General features: G+C 35.9%; 10 protein-coding genes across 10 annotated transcripts; 4 read left to right on the top strand and 6 right to left on the bottom strand.

Moving 5' to 3' along the window:
• Positions 1–562: 562 nt before the first annotated feature.
• B0P05DRAFT_480362 (uncharacterized protein) lies at positions 563–3,409 on the top strand (the record flags this gene model as incomplete). The annotated part of the gene is made up of 8 exons (XM_051575124.1): positions 563–799; positions 846–987; positions 1,039–2,278; positions 2,325–2,556; positions 2,608–2,796; positions 2,839–2,958; positions 3,011–3,086; positions 3,135–3,409. The coding sequence occupies 8 exons, from the start codon at positions 563–565 to the stop codon at positions 3,407–3,409; spliced, it is 2,511 nt and encodes an 836-aa protein (XP_051429827.1).
• A 381-nt stretch (positions 3,410–3,790) lies between these two features.
• On the bottom strand, positions 3,791–4,498 carry B0P05DRAFT_629030 (ubiquitin-60S ribosomal protein L40). Its single transcript, XM_051583483.1, has 3 exons — positions 4,422–4,498; positions 4,233–4,279; positions 3,791–4,169 (listed from the first exon to the last, which is right to left on the bottom strand). Exons 1-3 carry the CDS (start codon positions 4,475–4,477, stop codon positions 3,886–3,888), a joined length of 387 nt encoding a protein of 128 aa, XP_051429826.1. The 5' UTR covers positions 4,478–4,498; the 3' UTR covers positions 3,791–3,885.
• A 363-nt stretch (positions 4,499–4,861) lies between these two features.
• Positions 4,862–6,260, bottom strand: B0P05DRAFT_582008 (cytochrome P450; the record flags this gene model as incomplete). The annotated part of the gene is made up of 2 exons (XM_051582151.1): positions 4,862–6,122; positions 6,178–6,260. The coding sequence occupies 2 exons, from the start codon at positions 6,258–6,260 to the stop codon at positions 4,862–4,864; spliced, it is 1,344 nt and encodes a 447-aa protein (XP_051429825.1).
• Positions 6,261–6,874: 614 nt separating this feature from the next.
• On the bottom strand, positions 6,875–7,803 carry B0P05DRAFT_563285 (uncharacterized protein). Its single transcript, XM_051580707.1, has one exon. The coding sequence runs from the start codon at positions 7,730–7,732 to the stop codon at positions 7,082–7,084; it is 651 nt and encodes a 216-aa protein (XP_051429824.1). The 5' UTR covers positions 7,733–7,803; the 3' UTR covers positions 6,875–7,081.
• A 128-nt stretch (positions 7,804–7,931) lies between these two features.
• On the bottom strand, positions 7,932–11,318 carry B0P05DRAFT_563282 (kinase-like domain-containing protein). Its single transcript, XM_051580706.1, has 11 exons — positions 11,086–11,318; positions 10,944–11,039; positions 10,717–10,902; positions 10,547–10,651; positions 10,482–10,501; positions 10,313–10,419; positions 9,870–10,267; positions 9,590–9,818; positions 9,262–9,548; positions 9,097–9,216; positions 7,932–9,051 (listed from the first exon to the last, which is right to left on the bottom strand). Exons 1-11 carry the CDS (start codon positions 11,230–11,232, stop codon positions 8,233–8,235), a joined length of 2,514 nt encoding a protein of 837 aa, XP_051429823.1. The 5' UTR covers positions 11,233–11,318; the 3' UTR covers positions 7,932–8,232.
• On the top strand, positions 11,319–12,970 carry B0P05DRAFT_563268 (ubiquitin-2 like Rad60 SUMO-like-domain-containing protein; the record flags this gene model as incomplete). Its single annotated transcript, XM_051580705.1, has 6 exons — positions 11,319–11,577; positions 11,635–11,995; positions 12,040–12,277; positions 12,331–12,481; positions 12,527–12,753; positions 12,800–12,970. Coding segments are annotated over exons 1-6 (1,201 nt in total), but the record flags the coding sequence as incomplete, so codon positions are not given.
• B0P05DRAFT_563262 (Golgin subfamily A member 7/ERF4) lies at positions 12,971–13,949 on the bottom strand. The gene is made up of 4 exons (XM_051580704.1): positions 13,421–13,949; positions 13,224–13,376; positions 13,071–13,172; positions 12,971–13,031 (listed from the first exon to the last, which is right to left on the bottom strand). Exons 1-4 carry the CDS (start codon positions 13,553–13,555, stop codon positions 13,008–13,010), a joined length of 414 nt encoding a protein of 137 aa, XP_051429821.1. The 5' UTR covers positions 13,556–13,949; the 3' UTR covers positions 12,971–13,007.
• On the bottom strand, positions 13,915–15,483 carry B0P05DRAFT_641757 (glycoside hydrolase superfamily). Its single transcript, XM_051583786.1, has 4 exons — positions 15,323–15,483; positions 15,059–15,272; positions 14,521–15,002; positions 13,915–14,472 (listed from the first exon to the last, which is right to left on the bottom strand). Exons 1-4 carry the CDS (start codon positions 15,414–15,416, stop codon positions 14,066–14,068), a joined length of 1,197 nt encoding a protein of 398 aa, XP_051429820.1. The 5' UTR covers positions 15,417–15,483; the 3' UTR covers positions 13,915–14,065.
• Positions 15,484–19,833: 4,350 nt separating this feature from the next.
• On the top strand, positions 19,834–21,506 carry B0P05DRAFT_563252 (general substrate transporter). The gene is made up of 2 exons (XM_051580703.1): positions 19,834–20,056; positions 20,110–21,506. The coding sequence occupies exons 1-2, from the start codon at positions 19,855–19,857 to the stop codon at positions 21,420–21,422; spliced, it is 1,515 nt and encodes a 504-aa protein (XP_051429819.1). The 5' UTR covers positions 19,834–19,854; the 3' UTR covers positions 21,423–21,506.
• B0P05DRAFT_563251 (ankyrin repeat-containing domain protein) lies at positions 21,507–23,099 on the top strand. Its single transcript, XM_051580702.1, has one exon. The coding sequence runs from the start codon at positions 21,861–21,863 to the stop codon at positions 23,046–23,048; it is 1,188 nt and encodes a 395-aa protein (XP_051429818.1). The 5' UTR covers positions 21,507–21,860; the 3' UTR covers positions 23,049–23,099.
• Positions 23,100–23,192: the final 93 nt, after the last annotated feature.

The raw sequence follows: 23,192 nt of genomic DNA, 5'->3' as shown, positions 1-23,192 counted from the left end.
ATGTCCCTAAGAGAGAATCTTTTAGCCTTTTGGCGCGCACCAAACTTTATGTGAGAAAGAACTCTAATCTTCCAAAATAGCAGCATTATGAAGAACAAGGAGAAAGAAAATCAAAGAAGACAAATTGTGTAGATCATTAACACAAATATCAGTTTAATCTATTAGCACTAAGTGTGTATAACAAGACAATTTTTTTTCAAAACAAGTGCTGTAAGTTTTGCAGCTACACTTGAAATAAAACTAAGCAAGCTTTATCTACATAAACAAAACTAATGCTCATAATTGCCTTTGCTTTCAAGGCATCATTCCATGCTTTAGTACAATTTTCTTTAAACTACTCTCAAATCATCATTTATTTTTAAAGTGATATGATCGAAATTAGGTCTTGGACAATTAAAAAAAAAGATTGTGAGCATCTTTTCAAGTACTTTTGAGGATTTATTCAATTATAATGAAAGCTTTACAGGGCACAAAAAGTCTGAGTTCAAACAAAAACCAAAGTGTATGCAACAAGTTTCAACTCCTGTAATCTTTTTTTTTTCTTCTTTTATTGTATTATAGCATGTCTATTAGCTCTAATAAAGAAGACGAAATAGCTCAAGTTTCAGAAGAAGAAGAACAACAAGAAGAGTATGACTCAGATCTCGAAGAATACGATGAGGACGAGGAAGAAACAGAAGACGATGACGATGACGACCTGGATGAGCCCAAGCTTCGATACCGTCGAGTAGGAGCCAACGTAAAAGAAATTTTAGAAAAAGATACTGCCTCCACATTACGTGTGTCTGAGCGATTTTTGGTATGTTTTTTTTTTCTCTCGCGTTATGATCCTTATATATTTTTAGGCGCTTGGTACTCACTGGGGCGCTGTTCATATTCTTGATTTTGAAGGCAATGTTATCAAAAGCTTCAAGAATCATTCTGCCACAGTCAATTCTATATCGATTGATAAATCAGATGAGTTTGTAGCCAGTGCTTCTGATGATGGTAATACTCTCTATAAGAAATATGCCAACTAAAAGAAAAGGGGAAATATAGGCAAAGTCTTTATTTATGCACTTTATACACCCGAAATCCAATCTTTCAATTACAAAAGACCAGTTAAATCAGTTGCACTAGATCCAGAATACGCTCATAAATCAACACGTCAATTCGTAATAGGCGGTATGGCAGAGCAATTGATTATGAGTGAAAAGGGTTGGCTAGGGCACAAAGATATTGTACTTCATGCCAATGAAGGTCCTATTTATGCCATTGAATGGCGCAACAATTTCATTGCATGGGCAAATGATAAAGGCGTCAAGATTTACGATACAACAACCAACATTCGTATTACTTATATTGATCGCCCTGAAGCAAGTCCTCGAGCTGATCTTTATAAATGTCGAATGTGTTGGAAAAACGATAGTACTCTATTAATTGGTTGGGCAGATACAGTCAAAGTAGCAGCTATCAAGCCTGTCACAAATCCAGCACCAGGTCAACCAAGCTATTATGTAGAAATTGTTTCCATGTTTCAAACAGACTATATCATCAGCGGTATTGCACCCTTTAAAGACACCCTAATGCTATTGTCTTATTTATTGGAAGAAGAAGAAGAGAATGATGAAGGAGCTTTTCAACGCAAACGACTTGCATCAAAACCAGAACTTCATATCATCAATTCAGACAATGAAGAGATTTCAGCAGATGTTTTGGCACTTAACGGGTTTGAACATTATCAAGCCAATGACTATGTGCTTCAATTCTTGATGGAAGAAGATATGTTTTATGTTATGGGGCCAAAGGACTTGATTGCAGCACGCTCAAGAGACCAAGACGATCATATTGAATGGCTTTTAGAGCATGAGCGCTTTGGAGAAGCATTAGAAGCCATAAGATCATTCACCAACAGTAAAAAGTTCAATGAAAACGATATTGGCCAAACGTATCTGAATTGGCTTGTCAATGAAAAACGCTTTGATGAAGCAGCAAAAGAATGTGATGGTATTCTCAAGAATGACAAGACATTATGGGAAGATTGGATATTCAAATTTACAGAATTGGGTGAACTGAAAGCCATTACACCTTACATACCTATCAAGGATCCTCAACTGAGTAGCACAGTATATGAAATTGCACTTGCATGGTTTTTGAAGAGCGATCATGCCACCTTACGCAACACAATTCTCAAATGGCCTAGAAATCTATACAATCTGTCCAATGTGATTGTGGCTGTGGAAGATGTCTTGAAGAAGGATAAAAATAACGAAACCTTGCTAGAATGTCTTGCTGATCTGTAAGTGATGAACCAATACTTGCTGTCATAGACTGATTCATTTTAGATACACTTATAACAATCAACCTGACAAAGCCATTGAATACAATCTTCGCCTAAGAAGACCTAATGCATTTGAGCTTATTCAAGAATACAACATGTTTGATGCAGTCAAAGACAAGGCAGTTTTGCTAATGGAATTTGATCAACACTTGCTTGAAAAGGAAGAAAATAAGGCTACAAAACCTTCCAACATGCCAGCTGTGCAACTGTTAGTCAAGAACACAGACGCCATTCCTGTAAGCATACAAAAAAATGCACACAATAGAGATATTGATTGTTATTTTTAGCCTGAAAAAGTTGTGAAGCAATTAAGAAGAAATCGTCTTTTCTTGCATATCTATTTAGATGCTCTATTTGACCGTGATCGTCAGTTGGGATATGAATTCCATGATTTACAAGTTGAACTTTATGCTGAATATGATTATTCTAAGCTTATAGACTTTCTGCGTGCAAGTCATTATATCTCTTTAGAAAAGGTATACAACAGAATAAGAGAATCAAGGTTAACATTGATATAGGCATTCAAAATATGTGAACAAAAAGATTTGGTGCCTGAAATGGTGTTTATTCTAGGCCGCATGGGCAACAACAAAAAGGCACTCATGTTAATCATCGAGAGACTAGGCGATGTTCAAAGGGTAAGTATCATACTATGAGGGACTCTTTTCTTGTGCTTATTTGTTTGTATAGGCTATTGATTTTGCAAAGGAGCAAAAAGACGATGATCTATGGGAGGATTTGTTAACCTATTCCATGGATAAACCAAGTAAGTTAACAGTCTCAATATGCACATCAATAACCTTTTTTTATACAGACTTTATTCGTGGATTGTTGGAGAATGTTGGCACTGATATTGAGCCATTAAGGTTGATCAAACGTATTCCAGACAACTTACAGATTCCTGGCTTAAAGGATGCTTTGTTAAAGATCTTACAAGACTACAACCTTCAAATGTCATTGCATGAAGGTTGTGAAAAAATCTTGGTAAGCGACAGTGTTCTCTTGGCAGACAAGATGTACAAGGCTCAGAAGCGTGGTGTTCATTGTACCCGTAAGTATACAAAGAGAATCAAAACGATTGTCTTATAACAAATCTAGAGGAAATGGTCTGTAATATCTGTGAGGAACCAGTTTTTGATGAATACAATGTAGAAGACATACCCAATTCCATCATTTTCTTCTGTCGACATGCTTACCATGAAACTTGCCTAACAAACCAAATCAAGACTGTCAGCTATAATGAGCTTCAACAAGACCATAACCCCGGTACCTTGACAAGCAAGATCAATCAATCTGCATTGCTAAAATCCACTCAAAACATGGGTTGCCCTCTATGTCGAGAACAAGCAGCTGGTGGCAATGCTTTTGTCAATCGAATGAAGACACATAAGCGAGGTGGTAAGACGCCACAATCACCCCGAGATAGCGTTCGAAGCTTTGGCACTGTACATTGAGATATAGTTTAAATTTTTTTACTTTTATTACTTTAGCAAAAAAAAGAATGATAAAATAATGTAATAAAAAAGAGAATAACACACTCTTTCTCTTTCTCCAAGGCGAGTAGTTTATTTGAGCTTCTTCTTGGGACGGAGTTGGTTGGTGTGACCACACTTTCTCTTACGGCAGTTGGTGGCACGAGGAGGAAGACGAGCATAACACTTACGGCAGATCATCTTTTCACAGTTGTACTTGGAAGCCAAAGCCTTGAGAGAGGGTTCAATGATACCACCACGGAGACGGAGGACCAAGTGAAGAGTGGATTCCTTTTGGATGTTGTAGTCGCTCAAAGAACGACCATCTTCCAATTGCTTACCAGCAAAGATAAGACGTTGTTGGTCTGGGGGAATACCTATGTTTAAGATTCTTTTTTAGACAAATGTTTTCTCTCTGTTTGTGATAGATATATGCTTACCTTCCTTGTCTTGAATCTTTTGCTTGACATTGTCAATGGTGTCAGAGCTATGATAATTGAGTTAGTTTGTTTCTTTTCTCTCTCTCTTACAAGTGATGTGTGCTAGTTCATATAGATTTGTATGTTTGACAAGTCTGCTCTCTCAACAAATATATATGTAAACGCACACACCAACATAATGAACGCTACCTCTCGACTTCCAAAGTGATGGTCTTGCCAGTAAGGGTCTTTACGAAAATCTGCATGGTAAGCGATTCTATCGTTGCAAAAAATTGTTTTGGTTAATATACTGCAACTCTGCGAATCCAATCCAATCCATCTCATCATCCATCTGTTTATCAATGGATGCATGTCTTGTCGTGGTTGAATCTTTTAGGTAGTATGGTTATCTCACCTTTTTAGACAAAATGAACAGAGAAGGAGCTTGTTATTTTTGAAGAATTGACTCCTGTATATCTCTGTCCACCCATCGCTTCTGCCTCACGCCTCATCGTAAATCCGGATCGGACAAAACTAGGGCCCGGTATCTTTTTTTTTCCTATTTTGACAGCTTTCCTTAGTCTTTGTATCACCATGCTAAGAGAATTTCTCGACAGGTCAGTGTTTATCATAGATCAAGATATTTTTTATTAAATACGGAAGGGTTTTTGGGTTCGAGGATGAAAGCTCATAACGCATTCATCTTTAGGAAAAGTGGTAGCAAAAAGCCAAATATGATCAGAATCAGGAGTCCGGTAATGCTTGAATTCAAATCGTTGAGTAGCTTGAGCTACTGTAGACATCAAATGAAGAACAGCGTATTCTTTACCAATGCAGTGATGAGGACCATTACCAAATACCATGAAGTTCTTGGGATGTTTCTCAGCAAAGCCTTCAGGGCCCCATCGATCAGGATTGAATCCTTCAGGATCAGGATAAGCAACAGGATCATGAAGTGCAGGATATGTGGTTGGAATGATCATTGAGTTAGCAGGGACTGTGTAGTTTTCAGAGATAGGAAAATCAGTATGTGTTTGATATGGCACCATCAAGACAGGAGGTCGAAGACGAAGTGATTCCTTCACAACTTGTCTAAGATAGGTTGATTTTTCCATAAGTTCAAGTGTGATGGGTTGGTCAGGATCATCAGCACGAAGGCGGTCTTGTTCATCATAGACTTTCTTCAAGGTTTCAGGATGGTCTGCTAATAGTTGGAATGTCCAGGTGAGTGCAGAAGAAGTAGCATCTTGAGAAGCAAAGAGGAAGGTCATTAAGGTCAAAGCAATTTCTCGATCAGTGAATTCATGAGGTGCTGGTTTTCCTTCACGCTGACATTCTTCTTCTGTTTCTCTCATAGCGACAAGCCAGTTGTCCAACATGCAAGTAACAGGTCCATGGTCGTTGATACGAATACGGGCATCTTTAACAGACTCAATAAAAGCATTATAGATATATTCTCGAGACTTGATGGCTTTGTATACTTTAGTGCCAGGCAAAGGAATAGGAAAGTTAACAAGCTCAAGGGCAGCTGTAATGTTAAAATATTCTTCAGAGCATTTCTTGGCAACGTGTTCGGGCATAAAATCACCTAAAAAGACTCGGAGCGAAGAGATCATGTTGAGTTCTCTAAAGTCCCATTGGTATTTACGAACACTTCCATCATGAGAAAGCCATTCATCGAAATGCTTTTGATATGTTCTGTCCATAATAGGGAGGTAGATACCGAGTGCCTTTCTTTGGAAGAGAACATTAAGCCCACGACGATAATTGATGTGTTCTTTACCGTCCATGAAGACCCAATTGTCATCGCAAAGAATATAGCGCATCGAATCAACCACAGCAGGTTGAACAAAATTAGGTGAATTAAGGATTTTGCGGCTAAATTCACAATTGGAGGCAATGACAATAAACCTATTATTCAAGCGGTGAATTAAAAAAATGAAAAAGTGGTTCGATTAAATGTTACCTGTTGAACACACTAACACAAGACAAATCGCCGCTCTTCCATTTGGAATTATATTTATCAAAAGTAGGCTTCATAGAGTCCATCATGGACCCTATAAGTGGGATCTTGTAAGAAGGGCCGGGCAAGTGTTTCTTCTTTCTCAAGTAATCGATTTGCTCCCAAAGAAAAAGACCGACAACAGCAGTGGCAGCTAATGCAAGAGGTGAAGACTTTGCCCTGTCAAGCATAGTAGAGAAGGATTTGAGTTGTTCAGAAGCAATAACGGTCAAGGTACTATGTAGATTTACATTAATACAAGATATTGATAATATGTCCAAGCATTTCTTAATTTTACCTGTCCATGATAAGATTTGTGTGAAACGATTAGGCGAGAGGAAACAAAAAGAAAAAAAAAAGACGGTATTGTATGGTCAATTAATGTATAAAATAAAAGAATGGATGATGAACAATTCCAAAATATATAGCAAAATGTACTTAAACAAGAGGTTAAAGAAAAAAAAAAAGGTACACAACAATGAATCCCATTTTATAAGAAACTAGTCGCTCTTTTAAAGTAATGATAAACTCTTGAGCATTACTGCTCAATGATTTTGCTTGCATAAGCGACTTTGATTTTTGTCAATTACTCTAAAATTAATGTATCTATAAGTACATGTCTACTAATGTAGATTGCTAGCGAGTTACAGAGTATAATTAACACCAAAATGATCCTTTTATTGTTTTGTTTTCCTTTATAAATTCGACTTTAAGATTTAAACAACAAAACTGTCAATCTTTATGCTGCTTGTCTATCCGAATGTTCCCCTTTTTTTTAAGCTCCACACACGACCCTGATTATCAGTGATCATACCACTTTTTTTTTAATTATTGTTACATTATTACAAATAACATTGGCTTACTAACATTATTGCTGTTGTTGTACATAATGATGCCTGGCTCGAAATCTTTGAAGCCAATTTAATTTAGGTAAACAAGTAATCTCAAATGTCATTGGCTCAGGCCATTCTGGGTCTAATGCAAACGCAATACCTTCTTTAAACATGACAGTAACTACAGCTTGACCCCCAAAAATATGCTTATCTTGAATTCTACTACAATCTTCTACTGGAGCCACACGCATTTGATCATATTGATGTGTTAAAAATATTTGGTTCTTTTGTTCAAATGGTGTCCAAATCAAGTCATTTTCTTTCTTAGAAATATCCGTTGCGTTGGATCCTATCGGTCGAAAGCACCATAGGAAATGCCTCCTCTTTCTCCAAAAGCAAGTTAGATAAGGTCTGTTTTGCACAACAGGTTTTGAGTGGCCTTGATTTGGTTTTTTCCGGTAAAAGTAGTTGCCAATGGTAAAAGCAATGCGTCCAAGTTGAGTACGGATTGAATATGCATGGTGCGATGTGTTTTTATTAGTTTGGTGGTTAAGAGAAGACGTTGTTGTAGTAGCAGGTGTAGGAAAAATGATAATTTTATTTCCACAAGACTGCTGCTCTGATAAAATAGGATAGTGATTGTTATGATAGCTACTTTGAGATGAATGAGTATCACAAACATACATGAAAATAATACCTCATCGTGTCATATCCAACAAAAGTATTTGATCTACCAAATCAACATAACAATGCATGCAAAAAAAAAAAAAAAAAAAAAAAAAAAAAAAAAAAAAAAAAAAAGAAATAGCAAGGAAAAAAGTAATGAATTGTTTTTTTTTGTTATTTAGCGACTGTGTAACTTGAGGGCGATTCGTATGGCCACAGCATGACCTTCATGCATTCAAGGTCATTTGATATTATGATTGATTTTGCCTTTGCTTTTTAAGAAGAAAAAAGAAGCTGTACTCGTTCACCACAAACAGAGTTGTTTTAGGTCATCTTTTTTAAGTAATATGGTTAATTCAGGTATACTATAGCAAATGTTGAATTCAATGTTTATACAACAAGCCAATAACGGAAATGAACATTTGTAAACAAATACGCTAAATATGTCAGGAAAGCATTATGTTTTCTTTTTTTAGGTGTATACTAATTAATGTACATTTCTCTTTCTATTTTATGACAACTATCCTAATGGATCAAATGCATGTAAATTAGCCTTGCTCAACTGAGCATGATGGGGCTTTGTTGCAGTTGTTGTGGGTGAAGAAATAGGTTTTAATAGGCCCATACTAGAGGAAAGAGGCATCATGGATTGAGGAGTTGTGTTAGTATTTGACAAGGACTGAAGGGCATTGTAATTAGGTGAACTGTTGCTGTTCAATGTTATATTGTTAAAAGATCCATTTAAAGAGGCCATGTTATTTTGAGAAGGAGGCAATGCGAGTGGTTGAATCGTTGTTTGTGACCATGCAGTATTCATAGGTTTCTGCGACCATGTATTATTATTGTTGTTGTTATTGTTACTGTTACTGTTATTGCTGGTATTTGTCGAAGGTCTTGACCATGTATTGTTCATAGGCGCTGAAGGTGTCATAGTATGGTCAGACTTGATGGGTGATAAAGAACTCCATGTGTTTGCTTGTCGAGGCTGCAAGTTCAATGGGGCAGAAGTCCATGTGGAAGTGGCTGGCTTTTGTTGTGGAGTGATAGCGGACGTCGAATTTATGACATTAGTAGCAAGTGTGCTGTTTTGAACCATAGAACCAAAGACATCATCATCATTCTTGTGCTCTTCTATAGCTTTTCCGCCACTGACAAGGCTCTCAAAAGAGATTTCTGTCTCACCTACTCTAGGAGATGGATTGGAAGCAATTTGAGGTGATGCTGAAGCACTAACACTGCGTGTTTGTTCTTCTAATGATTTTACTTCTCTCAAATGCTTTACATGGGCTTCTTCTACTCTGTTTGTTAAATCACGTATGGTTTTCATAAACTTTTGAAACTAGAACAAACAATGTCAGCCTTTTTTTTACATACATTTACTTGCCTGTTCCAAGTTCAATAAAGGTCCGAAACTCATACGCCATAATTGAGGCAATATTTCAGTAGCAATGATCTCTTTATCAGCAATCTTGCCCACTTCATCATACACAGCCAATGTAGCTAACTATATATATATAAGATGACTACTTTCTTTCTCACATGGAATTACCATAACAGCAGGTTCTTTTGTCTTGATATTCTTTAAGACAGGCACTAGTTTTTCTTGCACTGTGAATTTGTCCAAAACTTTGATCATGGCATGAAAACAAATCAATGTACTGACTTTGACAGAAAGAATAGTTGTCTGTACGAACAATGTTTGAACTCGAGGAAAAAGTGAACTCTTGACAGCTGTGTAATCGAGTGATTCGGCTAAAGATGGTATAATACGAAGTGCTTTTTCTTGCACAACAGCAGTGGGTGCTTCCAAAGCAGCATAAACAAGAGGCATCACATCTAGAGAAAATCAGCTCATACTTTCTTTTTGTTGCTATTACCATCACGAAACACTTCTCGAGGTGTCTTTTGTTGTAATACATCTAGCTTTTCTAACAATACAATCATGTTTTGTGGTGGATCTCTTATATTAAAGACAGGCTTCAATGAAGGTAAGACAAGATCACAAAATTCGTTTTGAGATAATTTCTGAGTGATGATAAACACATTGGGAATCGTAAAAGGTAGCAGTTGATAGTCTTTCAATTCTTCTAAAAGAGATGGTAAAATCTAACAATTGACATAAGTATCCTTGTGTCCTGTTCCCACCTTCACATATACCTTTTTCTTTAACACACGCTCTGGGAATTGACCCAAGACACGCGCTAATCCCTTCATGAATTGTGCTTTTTCTTCTCGAGTCTTTTCAGGGAAGCTCTCTAAGAACTTCATCGTGGACACCAACAAGTTGTCAAAGTATCTTGAATTTTGAAAACTGGTAGGATCCATTCTTTGATTTGGACGGCGTGTTAATAAGGATCGAATGACACTTTGAAGATCCATAGGAATATGTTGAAAAGGATGAGAAGCAAGTGCCTTGATTTGATTTTCATAAGCATGAAAACTATTAAATGTCTTGAGTAAGGACACACCCTTATTATGGACAGCATAAGCTAAACAACCCAATGCAAACATGTCATTTGCTTGACATAAATCATTGTCAAGTACAAATTCAGGGGCTATGGGCATCATGAGACACACATAAGTGATATAGCTAGTTTTACCTGCATAATCTAAATTGATTTGGCATGCTTCTGGTAAATAATCTTGGCTCTGTTCGTAGCTTAATTCATTTGAGTTGCCCGTATTTAGAAATACACTGTGCCCTAATCTAAATTATAATATCAACATCTACATATATATATCTTTCTAAAAAAAGAGAGAGAAAATTACCCGCCAATCTTCCAATCACCCTATAACATAGTTCAATCACCATGCCATCTCTTTCTTTTTCTCACCTTTGCATTCACAAATATAGCGTCTGTTGTCAAATTATGGTGTACCACTTTAGCATCACTCAAAAACTGAAGTCCTTTGCCTACTTGCAATAAGCCCTTTTGAATCTGTCATTGAAACAAGTCAATAAATAACCAATATATATATATATATATGTAGAAAAATGGCTTGCCTCAAGTTCGTCTAAATCAAGGCTTGGCTTTTGAGCATCGGATGAATAATTTTCGCTGTTTTTAACCAAGTGTGTCAAGGATCCCATCAGAGGCTCTGTCACAAACACGATCGAGCTACGTGACTCACTCACTGGTTCAACCACTTCTAGAATCGAAGGGTGTCTCAATCGAGCCAGATTACCTGCCTACAGTTGTCAAAAAAAGAGTGGTGCCAAGACATGCTTACTTCTTTCTTTAATAGTTCATACACTTGTTCTGTATCGTGTTTCGATGCATTGCGGTCTCTTTTAAACGATATATCGAGTGTCTTTTTCTCAAATATCTAGATACAATGAGTTATTCTGTTCATGGCTGCTGTGTCTAATTACGAATAATGCGACTTTTTGGCCTGTTGTTTTTCGCTCGCCTTGATATATCTTCCATAGACCTGCAGTAGATATTTGATTCTTTATATCGTACCTCGAAGTAATCGAATTGGTAATTGAATTGATAAATGAATAAAAAGCAGAACTCATGATAAAGAAGAAAAAAGAAAAGAAAAGAAGAGGGGAAAATCAACTCAGTTAGGCATGGTAGTATTGTGACTTTGTTCTTTGGTTGCTATGCTCACTTCATCTTGATTTGTGTAGCCATAGCAATGATTGCTAAGAGACAAGATCCATCCAGGCAAAGCAAAAAAATAGAGTCTTATGCTGTTTATCTTCTGAACCAACGAAAGGCTTTCATTTGTTCAGTTCTGACTTTAAAATTATAAAATTCTTTTTTTCTCTTCTCTGTTTCTTTTGACATAAACACCATGAGTGATTTCGACATTACAAACGTTCGAGCACGTAATTCCTTTCTTGCTTCTTTAAAAAAACGCAAGTAATAAACTCAAAGCTATAAGAACTATATTACTTATGATTTGAATAAAATAGGAAAAGCATTTGGTCTTAATGATTCAGATTCAGATTCAGAGACTGAACAAGTTCGAAAACTCGATAGAAAGAAGAAGCACCCATCTCCACCCAAAGAAAACAAACTATCCAACACAACACAGAATAACAATACGAACAACAATAACAAAGATGCGAATGATATGAGCAGGAATATACATGATGCGAGCGACAACAACAGGGATACGAATGATACAATCAATGAACCAGAACCATTATCAGACGTAAACCCTTATCTTATATCCACTGGACCTGCACTTGAGCAAATCAAAGCATTGTCTAGATCAGCCATTCTTCCTATACCTTCACCACCTTCTACAAACGAAAAATCTGCTTCTTATATGTAAGCCATAATACACGAAAAGAGTCTCTTCTTATTTCTCCTAGCAATCTTTCGGACGACGAGGCTCAAGAATTGCCCTCTATACCTGATGCTCAGATTGAGGACCTAGATCCAGAATTAGCAGCCCTCTTGGAAAATTCCCAAAACAAACCAGAAACACATTCAGAGCCACAAAAGATTTCTATCAGGTTACAATACCAGCACAACTTGGCAGAATTAAGTGAAAAGAGCAAGTCCCTTGTGGAGAAGCTAATGAAGCCTATCAAGATAATTATTATGGATGTGAGTCAATAGACAAAGGCTTAATACCTTGGTTTACTCATGCTTTGATTTAGAATGTCCAATTTCACAAGGTGATGGACGCCTTTTGTATGCATAAAAAATTAAAAAAATCGGAAGTGGTATTGGTCTATAATGAAGAAACAGTCTTTTTGAGTGCAACACCCTCAGGTGTTGGTATGAGTCCCATTGGCACAAACAACATGCGTAAGTTTTATAAAGCTACGATACAATATGCTTATTGTCTGGTAGAGGTCTATCCAAAGCATTGTTTTGATGTCATGAAGCAACAAAAAGAAAAAGAGAAACAGGAGCGTCTCAAGAGAATAGCAGAAGCAAAAAATGATGACAACGATGACTTTGAGATCCCTAAATTCGAATCTGACGTACCCACTCAAAATACAGAGGAAGGCGAAGATAGAATTATCTTGAAGCTAAGAGAAAGTGACAAGAAGGAAGTTTTTTTTCGAATTAGACCTGTAAGTAAATCCATGCTTGATTGCTCCTCTGAAAATATTTCTATAGTCAAGCGTTCTTTCTTCACTTGTCCAATCTTATAAAGCAAGGACAGGCATGGATTCCAATACAAAAATGATGCTGATTTTCGAAGGTGAAGAATTAGATCATAATTTGAAAATCGAAGACACAGAATTAGAGCATGAAGATATTGTGGAAGTAAAGATAGTGTAAAATAAAGTTTATTTGAATGAAAAAGAAGGGTATAATAACGAATTTACTCGTAAAAGTTGATTTCAATCTACAAGAATGAGTATAAATCATCATGATAGCTACTTACGAAAAGAAAGGCTGATTTAACTGGGTTGGATATAGACAATGCTTGTGAATAATATACATTTGAATTTTCTGATTCAATGAATGCCAGCAATCGTTTGACTACCTAATCATAAATAAATAATGAGATAGAAGCCTATAAAGTAAGGATGGTTACCCTCTGATAATGTGTAGAGAAAAAGATAGGCCATAAATAGATAGTAAGTGTCTCAACAATATTCTCTAACACAATAAGCCATGTCAATCTATCTGCATAGTCCATTATTCGATTGATTTCTGTGATTGTATGTGCAAATTGTTCAGGACTGATCTAACAAGAAAATTAAAATTAAGGAGGATTGGTACATTTCTTACTTTGCCAGTCAATTCTACAGGATATTCGGTACTAAAACGAGTGATACCATCACCCAAGGAATAATCACGCTCTATTCTTATTGCTTTCACTGGCACTCTATTCTGAATTGTAATTGCCTGGTGTGCTTTCGACATGGCATTATCTTGAATAGCTGTTTCTGAGCCTATAATGTATGTATTTAAGAATAAGAAAAAGAAGAAGAAAAAAGAAAAATAAAGGGAGGCAGAAATAAAAAAAAAAAAGTAGCTCCATGTTTTATACTATAAAAAATTGCGTCATAAGAAACATACATGTACCTGCCATGATAGTGCTCGATACGCGTGTAGAAGTAGTTTCGAGAGGAAAAGGCTCAAAAGTAAAAGCACTTGTGTTATTAACAAGTGTAGTTGTATCAAGGTGTTTAACAGGAACTGTTTCTCGTCTCAAATGTATTGTGTCTGGTAAACTAGGTTCATATGAAGTTGTTTTGAACATACTATGACAAAAAGAAGAGAAAGAGAAAAAAAAAGGTTTTCTTTTGTGTTTCTGTTTAAAAGAGGAAATAAAACACATTGCAGTGTCCACTGGCGGTTTTTGTAAATCTAATGGGCGATTCTTGTCACTACTGATCTGAAGTATTTATTGACTTAAAATAAATACATTAGTTAATTGATTTGTGCTGCTGCTTTCAATAAATCATTTTGTTCAGAGTCTTCATCCACAGACCAGATCATGATACCACCTAATCCTTTGCTTCGGGCTGACTTGACTTTGGCTGCAATTGAAAGAGGATCATCATAAGAAATAAACACCTTCGTTTCAGGATTGAATAACCAAGGCGTCGAACTAGCATTGTCCCATGTACGAATCCAAGGTGCTTTAGCAGTAGTCGTTGTATCTAAAACACCTTCAGAAAGCATGTTTCCAAAGCGCCAAATGCCAGAGAGCCCTCCAGGATCCTTGGAACAATTGGGATCTTGCCAAGAAGCATCATAAGAATCACCTTTTGGAGACTGTCCTTGAACTTGAGGTTGGTTGATTGAGTCTGACTTGGTCATGTCTTGTTTTGCAGCTACAAAAAAGGGTTATAAGAGAATGTCATAAAATAACACTTATTTACTTGTGGATCTTCCATAGAAAGCTAAACCAGCAGCAAGCTTACTGGCGGGCACACCAGCAGATGTCCAAAATTCAATAGCTGAATTAAAACTATCGCCTCCACCAGAAGCATCCAAAGGCGAATTGGGTCCAGTTTCAGGATTCCAGGCACCATTGATATCATAAGTCATCAAATTAACTCGATCAAGCACATCACCAATAGCGGTAACAAGTTCATTCGATGATTGACCTGCATCAGTCTTAAAACCTTGAACATAACCAGCAATCGTAATTTCCTTATCAGAACCAATAGCCTTGCGTAATTCTTGAAGTAATGTCAAGTAGTTTTGAACGTCGTTTTGTGGATCAACTTGGTTACAGCCAGCACCTTGACGTCCAGGATATTCCCAGTCAATATCAAAGCCGTCAACATCATATTGTTTGATCTGATCTACACACCAGTCAATGAACTCCTTTCTTGAATCACTACTAGCAGCCATATCACTGAAAAAAAAAGAAGAAAAAGGTCAATTTATTGAATCATAAACTAGGCATCTTACCTGAATGAGATACTTCCAGACCAACCACCAATGGAAATGAGTACTTTGGCATTGGACTTGTGAGCAGCTGCCACAAGTTGAGGTAGTTGAGTGTTTGTGTTTTCAGGATCAGTCCATTCAGGTGTAGCACTCTTCACCATAACAGCAAAAGCATAATTTATATGTGTGTATATATCAAATTGAATATTGGAAACAAGATAACGTGCATAGAGCCCTACATAAAAAAAATCAATTAAGTTTAAGTCATACAAATGAATCACTTACAATTGGGAAAATAGCCAATGACAGCTTTACCAGCAAGAAGACATTGAGTCAAAAAGACAAGAATAAAGGCAACTGTTGAGTATCGAATAAACATATTGTAAATGCCGATTGAATAAAGATTCGCTTGTCTTTTTATATAATAAGTCCCAATTGATCATGTGTATTGTGTGTTTGCTCAAGTAATCAATTTCGTTTGAAACGTTTATTGGTAACATCGATATGTCTATTAATTATAAAGTCATAAGCATAATTACATAAATATCATAAGGCAATTAAGATATCATAACTAGCAAACACAACCTATTTTTCAGGAGAGCATCGTCATGTTAGATTGCCTGTGAATATCAGTGTCTTTATGTTTTTTTTTAAATGGCATAGCTATTGTGTTTTGTTCTATTCACTTGGATAAACTGAGGTGATAAAGGATCAAATATCATTTCTCTAAGTCTTTAGATGCAGCGACTTAAAAAAAGGGAGGAGTCAGAAAAAAAAAGTTTTTGTAATTGACAAATAAAGGCACCAGTTCACTTTTGTCAAGTAAACGTTGATAAACTTGTTTCTGTTTTGATTCTTATGTTACTTATTTAATAGCCAGAAGAACATGGGGAAAACAAACAAATTTCTTGTTAATCATTACTTAAACTGGAATTTCGGTCCCAAAATGGTTCAAAAGTATCAGATATGTAAATCTCTTACACTTAATGAGTGTCAAATTCGACACAGATCAAACCTTATTCGGATATGTCCTTGACTAAGTGTGATGTAACAGAAAAAAACTGGTTCCATTCTCCTTGATGAACATCGACATTAACAAGCCAGGCAAGTTCAAGAAATTAAAAGAACTAGCAATTAAGAAAACATGCAAACAAGCTGGATATTTAAAGTCAACAAGAAAGAGCATAGAAAAAGTTAGCATACTTTAAAGCTTGGCATCAGGGAAGTGTTACTTAGTAAAAATTCTGAGTTTGAATTAGTATTTTCATGTTAATAGATTTAGAAATTCAAGAGAAACGATAGACTAAAAGTGACTAAAAGCAAAGAGCTATCAAAAAAGTGTATTAACAAAGATGGCAGATGTAAATACTGCTTATAAAGCAGTATAGAGAAAGTAGCATGTTTAATATCAAGATAGTGGGCTATACTTCAAAAACGTGTTTTATGTTTTAAGTTGTTGTGTACACTTTTTATAGTACTTTTGTAGAAGTGGCATTTTGAGTGTATTCTATAGATTTAGAGAAGCATTTCGTACTAAGACATGTTATGTCTATAACGTCTCTATCGCTGACAAATCGCAAAATAGTGAAAAATGAAGATTTCTTTTTTTTAAAGGTTTTTATTTCTTGCTCCACGTAGACTATGACTAAAGTCTGTCAAGAGGTGGTCGCAATTTTAAGAGGCACAAAGGGTAACATAAGGCCGAATTGACGATTTTGTCACTTTCTCAAACCTTATTATATTTTTGCATAAATACGTTCTTTTATGTATGTTCAAACATAGATAACTAAAGAAAAAGGAATTAGAAGGCAGAAATTATGGTTCATATTGATAAACAGTTGCACCTGTAGCGGGCTACCAATACACTTTTGATGCTATTATTATGTTAATAAATTGCCTTCCAAATTTATTTAAAAAGAAAGGTAGTTTATGTTGAAGGTTTATTCAAAAAAAAAAAAAAAAATAGATTATAATTTAAGGTCATACAATAAGTTTAATGCTCGAAAAAGACATAAATTGAGGATCAAAAGCATGTTAGGTGTGTAATGTGCCAAATAGAATCAAAAGTTATTTAATAGTCACTAAGTATGTATGTTTTTAATTATTTGAATTAGACACTTGATCGGTTGCACTTTTTATGAGAGGGGTCAATAAATACTTACTATTCAACCAAAAGCATATGAAAAGAATAAACTAACTCGGTTTAAATTTATTGTTACATATTGAGTGAGATCAACAATCGACTCAATTATGAGAACAGCATTGATTGTTGTTTCCTCAGCAAGCTTTGGATGTATATACTGATTTTTTATTACAGATTACAAATCCCTTTCATAGTAAAAACGCAATTGATATTATATAAGTTTGTTGCTAATTTGAGGGACTCCTTTTTTTGTACATCATTTGTTTCTCGAAAACACATTGACTAGATCAGCATTAAGTCACATATCATTCAACCCATCATTCTAGAGAATTTCTTGAGATATAGCAGTGGGAAACAATACATTTATGATTGTAAAAAAAAACAGCTCAGCTTTATGAAGTAAAAGGATAAACTGTTTTATCAACACAAAAAACATATCCTGGCTCTTTATATATATCATCTGTGCGTGTTAGCGAGTTTTTGTGAGTGCTTGTAGGTTCAGTTTTTATTCAAGAGGATGTATCTTCATTGTCGCGATAAATAATAAATCCGAATGATGGAAAGAAATGCAATACATTTGAAATCTATAACTTTCACATGTTTCCGTTGCAGCAATTCGTATTCAACGTGGTATTGGGATTTCATGTACAAATGGCTGTAAAATTTGATGTTCTACATACTCTTTTTTAGATGAATATCATGTATAATGCGGGTAAAATACTATATAAATCATTTCTTTAGTTGATATTTGCTTCTGGATTTCATTAAACTTGTTACACAACGTTGGACGATGATTAACCAAAGAAAAAGTTTTCTTTTTGTACCAAGTACCCCACGGGGGACAAAAAAAGAGAGCGATATAGACTTGACTCTAATTTTTTTTTGTTTGGGGTATATTGGTGTAGTACAATCGAGAGTATAAAATAATATTAAAGATGCTCTTTTTTTTTAGAATATTTTGTTTCCTAAACTACAATATACAGAAATTAGAAAGTAAACCCTGGAAAGTTTTTTTTTTATGAATGTCAAAAGGGAGAAAATGGGCCATATCTGAAATGTGAGGGAAAAGGATAGATGGAAAAAGTGTCGAGGAACCTTCCTTTTTTGTAAGCAACGGAAATAAACTTTTTTTTTTTACCTTGCATCCATTTCATTCCGATTCAAAGCAAAAGCATCAAAAATAGAATTTACAACTCAGTGTTTGATACGTTTCACTGTGTTTCTTAAGTAATTCATTGTAGCTTTTTTAGTTTATTCTTTTTGCATAAAGAATACATTGTTTAGAAACATGTTGGGTGATAGCAAAAAGTGACAGAATATGGGTAGAAAACAAAATTAAATCTGGTTTTCCCTCGATATACATGCTTTTTTCTTTTTCATTTTTGTCTCGACTGGGAAAGTTCGGGTTAATTTACTTGAGGAATAAATGGCCTGTCAAGCCATGACAGCAAAATCAGGAAAATCACCAGCTCATGTAACTAAAGTGGTGTGATTATAAAAAAAATGGACCCTTTATCATACTGCAATATCCAGAGCTATGGATCAAAAAGTGGACTTGTCTTTTCTGAGCCAATCAATCTCGTTAAAAAAATGTGGCTCCATAAATGAAAGCAGGCGAATATTCTTTCGAACCCTTTTTTTCCTATTCACGTTAGCGCTCAACTTGTTGTATTTACTCAAACGATTGGTTATGATTTGCAAGACGAACGGGAGTATAGAAGCAGTCATTTCATTTGATATAATATCTGAATAAGGATTGGCTTTATTGAATTGTCCTTTTTTGTACATTTAATAGAAAGGGAAAAGCTGGAAAGATTCCTTTTTATTCAGGATATACGATACAATTGAGTTATACAACGCATAAAATAAGGTTCTATTTTCATGAGGATGAAAAAAGAATGACATTTGTATGAGTTATCTTGTTCATCGTCTTGCTGAAAGTTCCTAGAACTCTCTTTTTTACTTAGTAAACAAATAGAAAAAGCTATCCCAACCAATCACTCTATCGGAACTCCTCGGATTTGTCGAACCGAATTTATCCATCCTACCCACAAGGCATTTATCTCATACAATCTTTCCCGTTTTTTTCATTTCAGAGTACAAAGGTTGGAAGATAAACAAAAAGGAAACAGAAAGACTATTGAATATATGTCGAAAATGCATTGAGATAGTGTCCTCTTTTTCTTATTTTTTATTTATTTGTTATTCTTTGTAACAATTTGATCGTAAAAATATCAATTTTTTTATCTTTTTAGTAATATTTGAAACTAGTAAGATTTTCCTCCCCAGACTTGCGTGTTGACAGTGCACGTCTCTAGAAAAGGAAATCGGTGCAAACTCATGATTATTATTGGTTATGGCAGAAAGATTATACGTATGATGTGCATGGAATCTTTCTTTTGTATTTACACCAGGCAAGGAGTTAAATCAGTATCATGGCATGGTATGGTCAAGGAAATGCTTATAAATCACGCCGTGTTGCAATACTGCTGTTGAACTCCCTTTCGTAGTAGACCCTGAACTAGACAAACAGGAAAATCATACCAACTCAGCAAAGCTGAATAACTCGGAATAATCTGGTTGGATTGTCACCAGAAAAAAAACATTTAAATACAAGTGATTTGTCGTCTTGTATGTCCCCTTGTCTTTATTTCTAACATTTAATTATCTTAATATGGATTCGAGGAACGCATCCCTCAGATACTTTGTCGTTTTTTGCGCCATGGTCGCATCCCTTGGCTCTTTCAATTCTGGTTTCAATACCTCCGCATTGAATATTCCTGGTAATTCCCTCAGAAACTGTCCCAATGTTCCTGCTGGTGAAGTTACTTATTATCCTAATTCTCCTTTACCTCAATGCATTCCCATGTCTGATTGTAAGTTGAGCCTATAGTTAACATATTTTTTACTAACATTGATCTGTTCGTAGGGATTTGGGGTGCTGCTACTGGTATGTTTGCTGTTGGTGGTCTCATTGGTGCCATGGCCAGTGGTTACTTGTCCAACAAATTCGGTCGTCGTGACTCTATGATTCTTATGAACATTAACTTCTTTATTGGTGCTACTTTACTCTCTACTGCTACTACATCTGGTCAATTCGCTGTGGGCCGTATCTTTGTCGGTGCTGGTTCTGGTTTTATGACCTGTGTGATTGGTATCTATGTCTCTGAAATCTCTCCCCCCAAATACCGTGGTGCTCTTACTTCTCTTCTTCAACTTTTCACTACACTCGGTATTCTGATCATTGAATGTATCTCTCTTGGTCTCAATTCTGCTATTGGCTGGCGTATCATTGTGATTATCACTATTGTTCCTACCATTGCTCAAATAGTTTTGCTTCCTTTCTGTGCCAGATCCCCTCGTTGGTTGGTCAATCAGAACAGAATTGATGAAGCCCGTGTTCAATTCCTCAGACTTCGTAACGGTGACATTGAAGCCGAATTCACTGATATGTTGCTCGGTATCACTAAGGGTTCTGAAGAAAAGAAGCCTGTTCCTGAATCTGACAAGGACTCTGCCGCTGGTTTTGATAACGCTGTTCCCAAGGCTGAAACCGAGAATGCCGTCTTTGAATCTGAAGAACAGCTTAGTTTGGTTCAAGTCATGTCTATTCCTGTCTTGGCCTGGTTATGTGTCAAGATCTTTATTTTCCATGCTCTTTCTCAGTTGACTGGTATCAATGCTATCATGTACTACTCTACCAATATCTTTGAAGCTTCCTTTGGTAACAATGCTCAATATGTCACTGTAGGTGTTTCTGCCTTGAATGTTGTCTTGACCGTAGTTGGTCTTAGTTTGATTGACCATCTTGGTCGTAAGACACTCATGTTGATCTCTACCTGTGGTATGTGTATCTGGAATGTGGTGATGACCATTTCCATGCGATACAATGTAGCTGCTCTTCAAGTTGTCTGTATCATGCTTTACGTTGCCTTCTTTGCCATTGGGTATGGTATGATTCCCTTCGTTGTTGTGAGTGAATCTTTCCCTACTTATGCTGTTGGTTCTGCTTCTTCTGCTTGTTTGACTATCAACTGGCTCTGTAACTTTATCATTGGTCTCATCTTCCCTACCTTGTTGAGTGCCTGTGGTCCTTATGTCTTCTTGATCTTTGCTGGTCTTTCTTTGGTTGCCTTTATCTTTGTCTGGATGTTTATTCCTGAAACCAAGCAAAAATCGCTGGATGAAATTGGTCGTCAACTTGGTTGGTACGGTATCAACATCAAGGACTATATCAAATAAGCATCTTATCATATATACTTTTATTCATTCTAATCATTTGTATTTTTAATTCGTGTACAATAAACTTTCTTTTTCTATATGTGTAACCGCCTTTTGTTTATCGTTTGATTTAGATGCATCTTGCCAAGCTTTTTTTTTTCTTAAAAAACAATACGTCCTTTCAATACTTTTACTTTTGGTCTACCTATGCCTTGCCAAGTGGTAAGTAGTAAAAGAAAGCATACAAAACTTGAATAGAATAAAAAAATAACAGTCATGCCAAGACAAAGATACTTTATGAAAGAGTAAAGAAACTCTTTTTCTTTTCCATTTATAGTAATGTCATGATTGAATTAAGAAAAAAAAAATTCACAAGTCAAATAATGTATTCTTTTTTTTTATTATCGTACTGCCAAGAAATATGGCTCTTTTCCATGTTTTCAAGTATTCAAATCAACCATGAACATTCCGCCACTTGAATTGAACAACTTATCTTCTTCAACACCACCTGTTTCCCCCGAAGAGGAACACAAAAAACGAAAACATATAGAAAATGAACCTCATTTTGGAAAGAAAAAGTCCAAACTTGATCTTCATTCATTAAATACGTATCTTTCAAGTGGAAAACCTGTGAATGTCAAAGATGGTCGTTATGGCCTTAACCTCTTATGCTGGGCATGTCAATGTCGATCCCTAGAGGCTGTCAAATGTATTGTTCAACAAGGCAGTATTGACATCAATCAAAGACATGGTCCTCATCAAATCACAGCACTCCATATTGCAGCAGTCGTGAATTTTACAGCGGGCATTGATTATTTGACTCAGCATCCTAATTTAGATATCAATCAAAAGGACCTGTTTGGCTTAACAGCTGCACATTACGCAGCAAGATCAGATCATATTGAAGCGACAAGGATTTTGATCGAAGCAGGTGCTCGACTTGATATGTATGATAAAAAGGGAAAATTGCCTCTTCATTATGCTATACAGAATGCAAGTGTAGATCTCATTCGACTCTTATTGGTCAAACGAGAAAGAAACAATCCTACCATGATCAACTTGGTTTGGTCTGCAGCTACTTTACATGACCATAACGTGATCCAAGAAACTATTGTTGTCACAGGCAACAGTCTTATCTTGAAGGCCTTGTTAGATGCAGGTGCATTTATACCCTTTGAAGTCGGTGGATGGTGGGAATCACATTATGCCATCAAGCAACATCAAATACTCGAACTCTGTGTTCAATGGAATCGGCTTGAATGCCTTATATATCTTACACAGCATGAAGCATTAACCAACGTACCTTCTAAACTGTATCGACATCTACTTTACTTGGCTGTCCAACAACGTAAGCTGGCTCTTGTGAAATACTTGGTAGGACAAGTCAAGGTCAATCCATCCTATGCAAATGGACATAATCCTTCTTTTCTATATGCAGCTAATCATGGGTTTATGGAAATGATACCCTTCTTATTGTCCCCTTGTACTTCTCTCGATTGTATTCAACAAGCCTTTGTGTTCTCCAGTAGGATTGGCAAAGCTTCCTCATTGGCTAATTTGATCAAGGCGTATTGGAAACAAGATTTCCTCAAGAAACCTGATATTCATACTGCTCTTGAAGCATTTGACTCTATTCTTTATCAATAAAATGCTTGTGCAACAACACTGCATAAAATCCTCTTTTGTTTTTTCTTTGAATTGTTATTGGTTAATCGTCATCTCTCACTCTCATTTTTGCGTTTTGCCCTTCTCCTTGCGGATATTTAATTCATTATGTAATGCTCTTTCTTT

Source organism: Gilbertella persicaria (assembly GCF_025201335.1).
Source record: "Gilbertella persicaria strain CBS 190.32 chromosome Unknown B0P05scaffold_68, whole genome shotgun sequence".
Lineage (NCBI taxonomy): Eukaryota > Fungi > Mucoromycota > Mucoromycetes > Mucorales > Choanephoraceae > Gilbertella > Gilbertella persicaria.
Note: the sequence above shows the minus strand (reverse complement) of the source record. Positions and strands in the feature narration are given on the sequence as shown.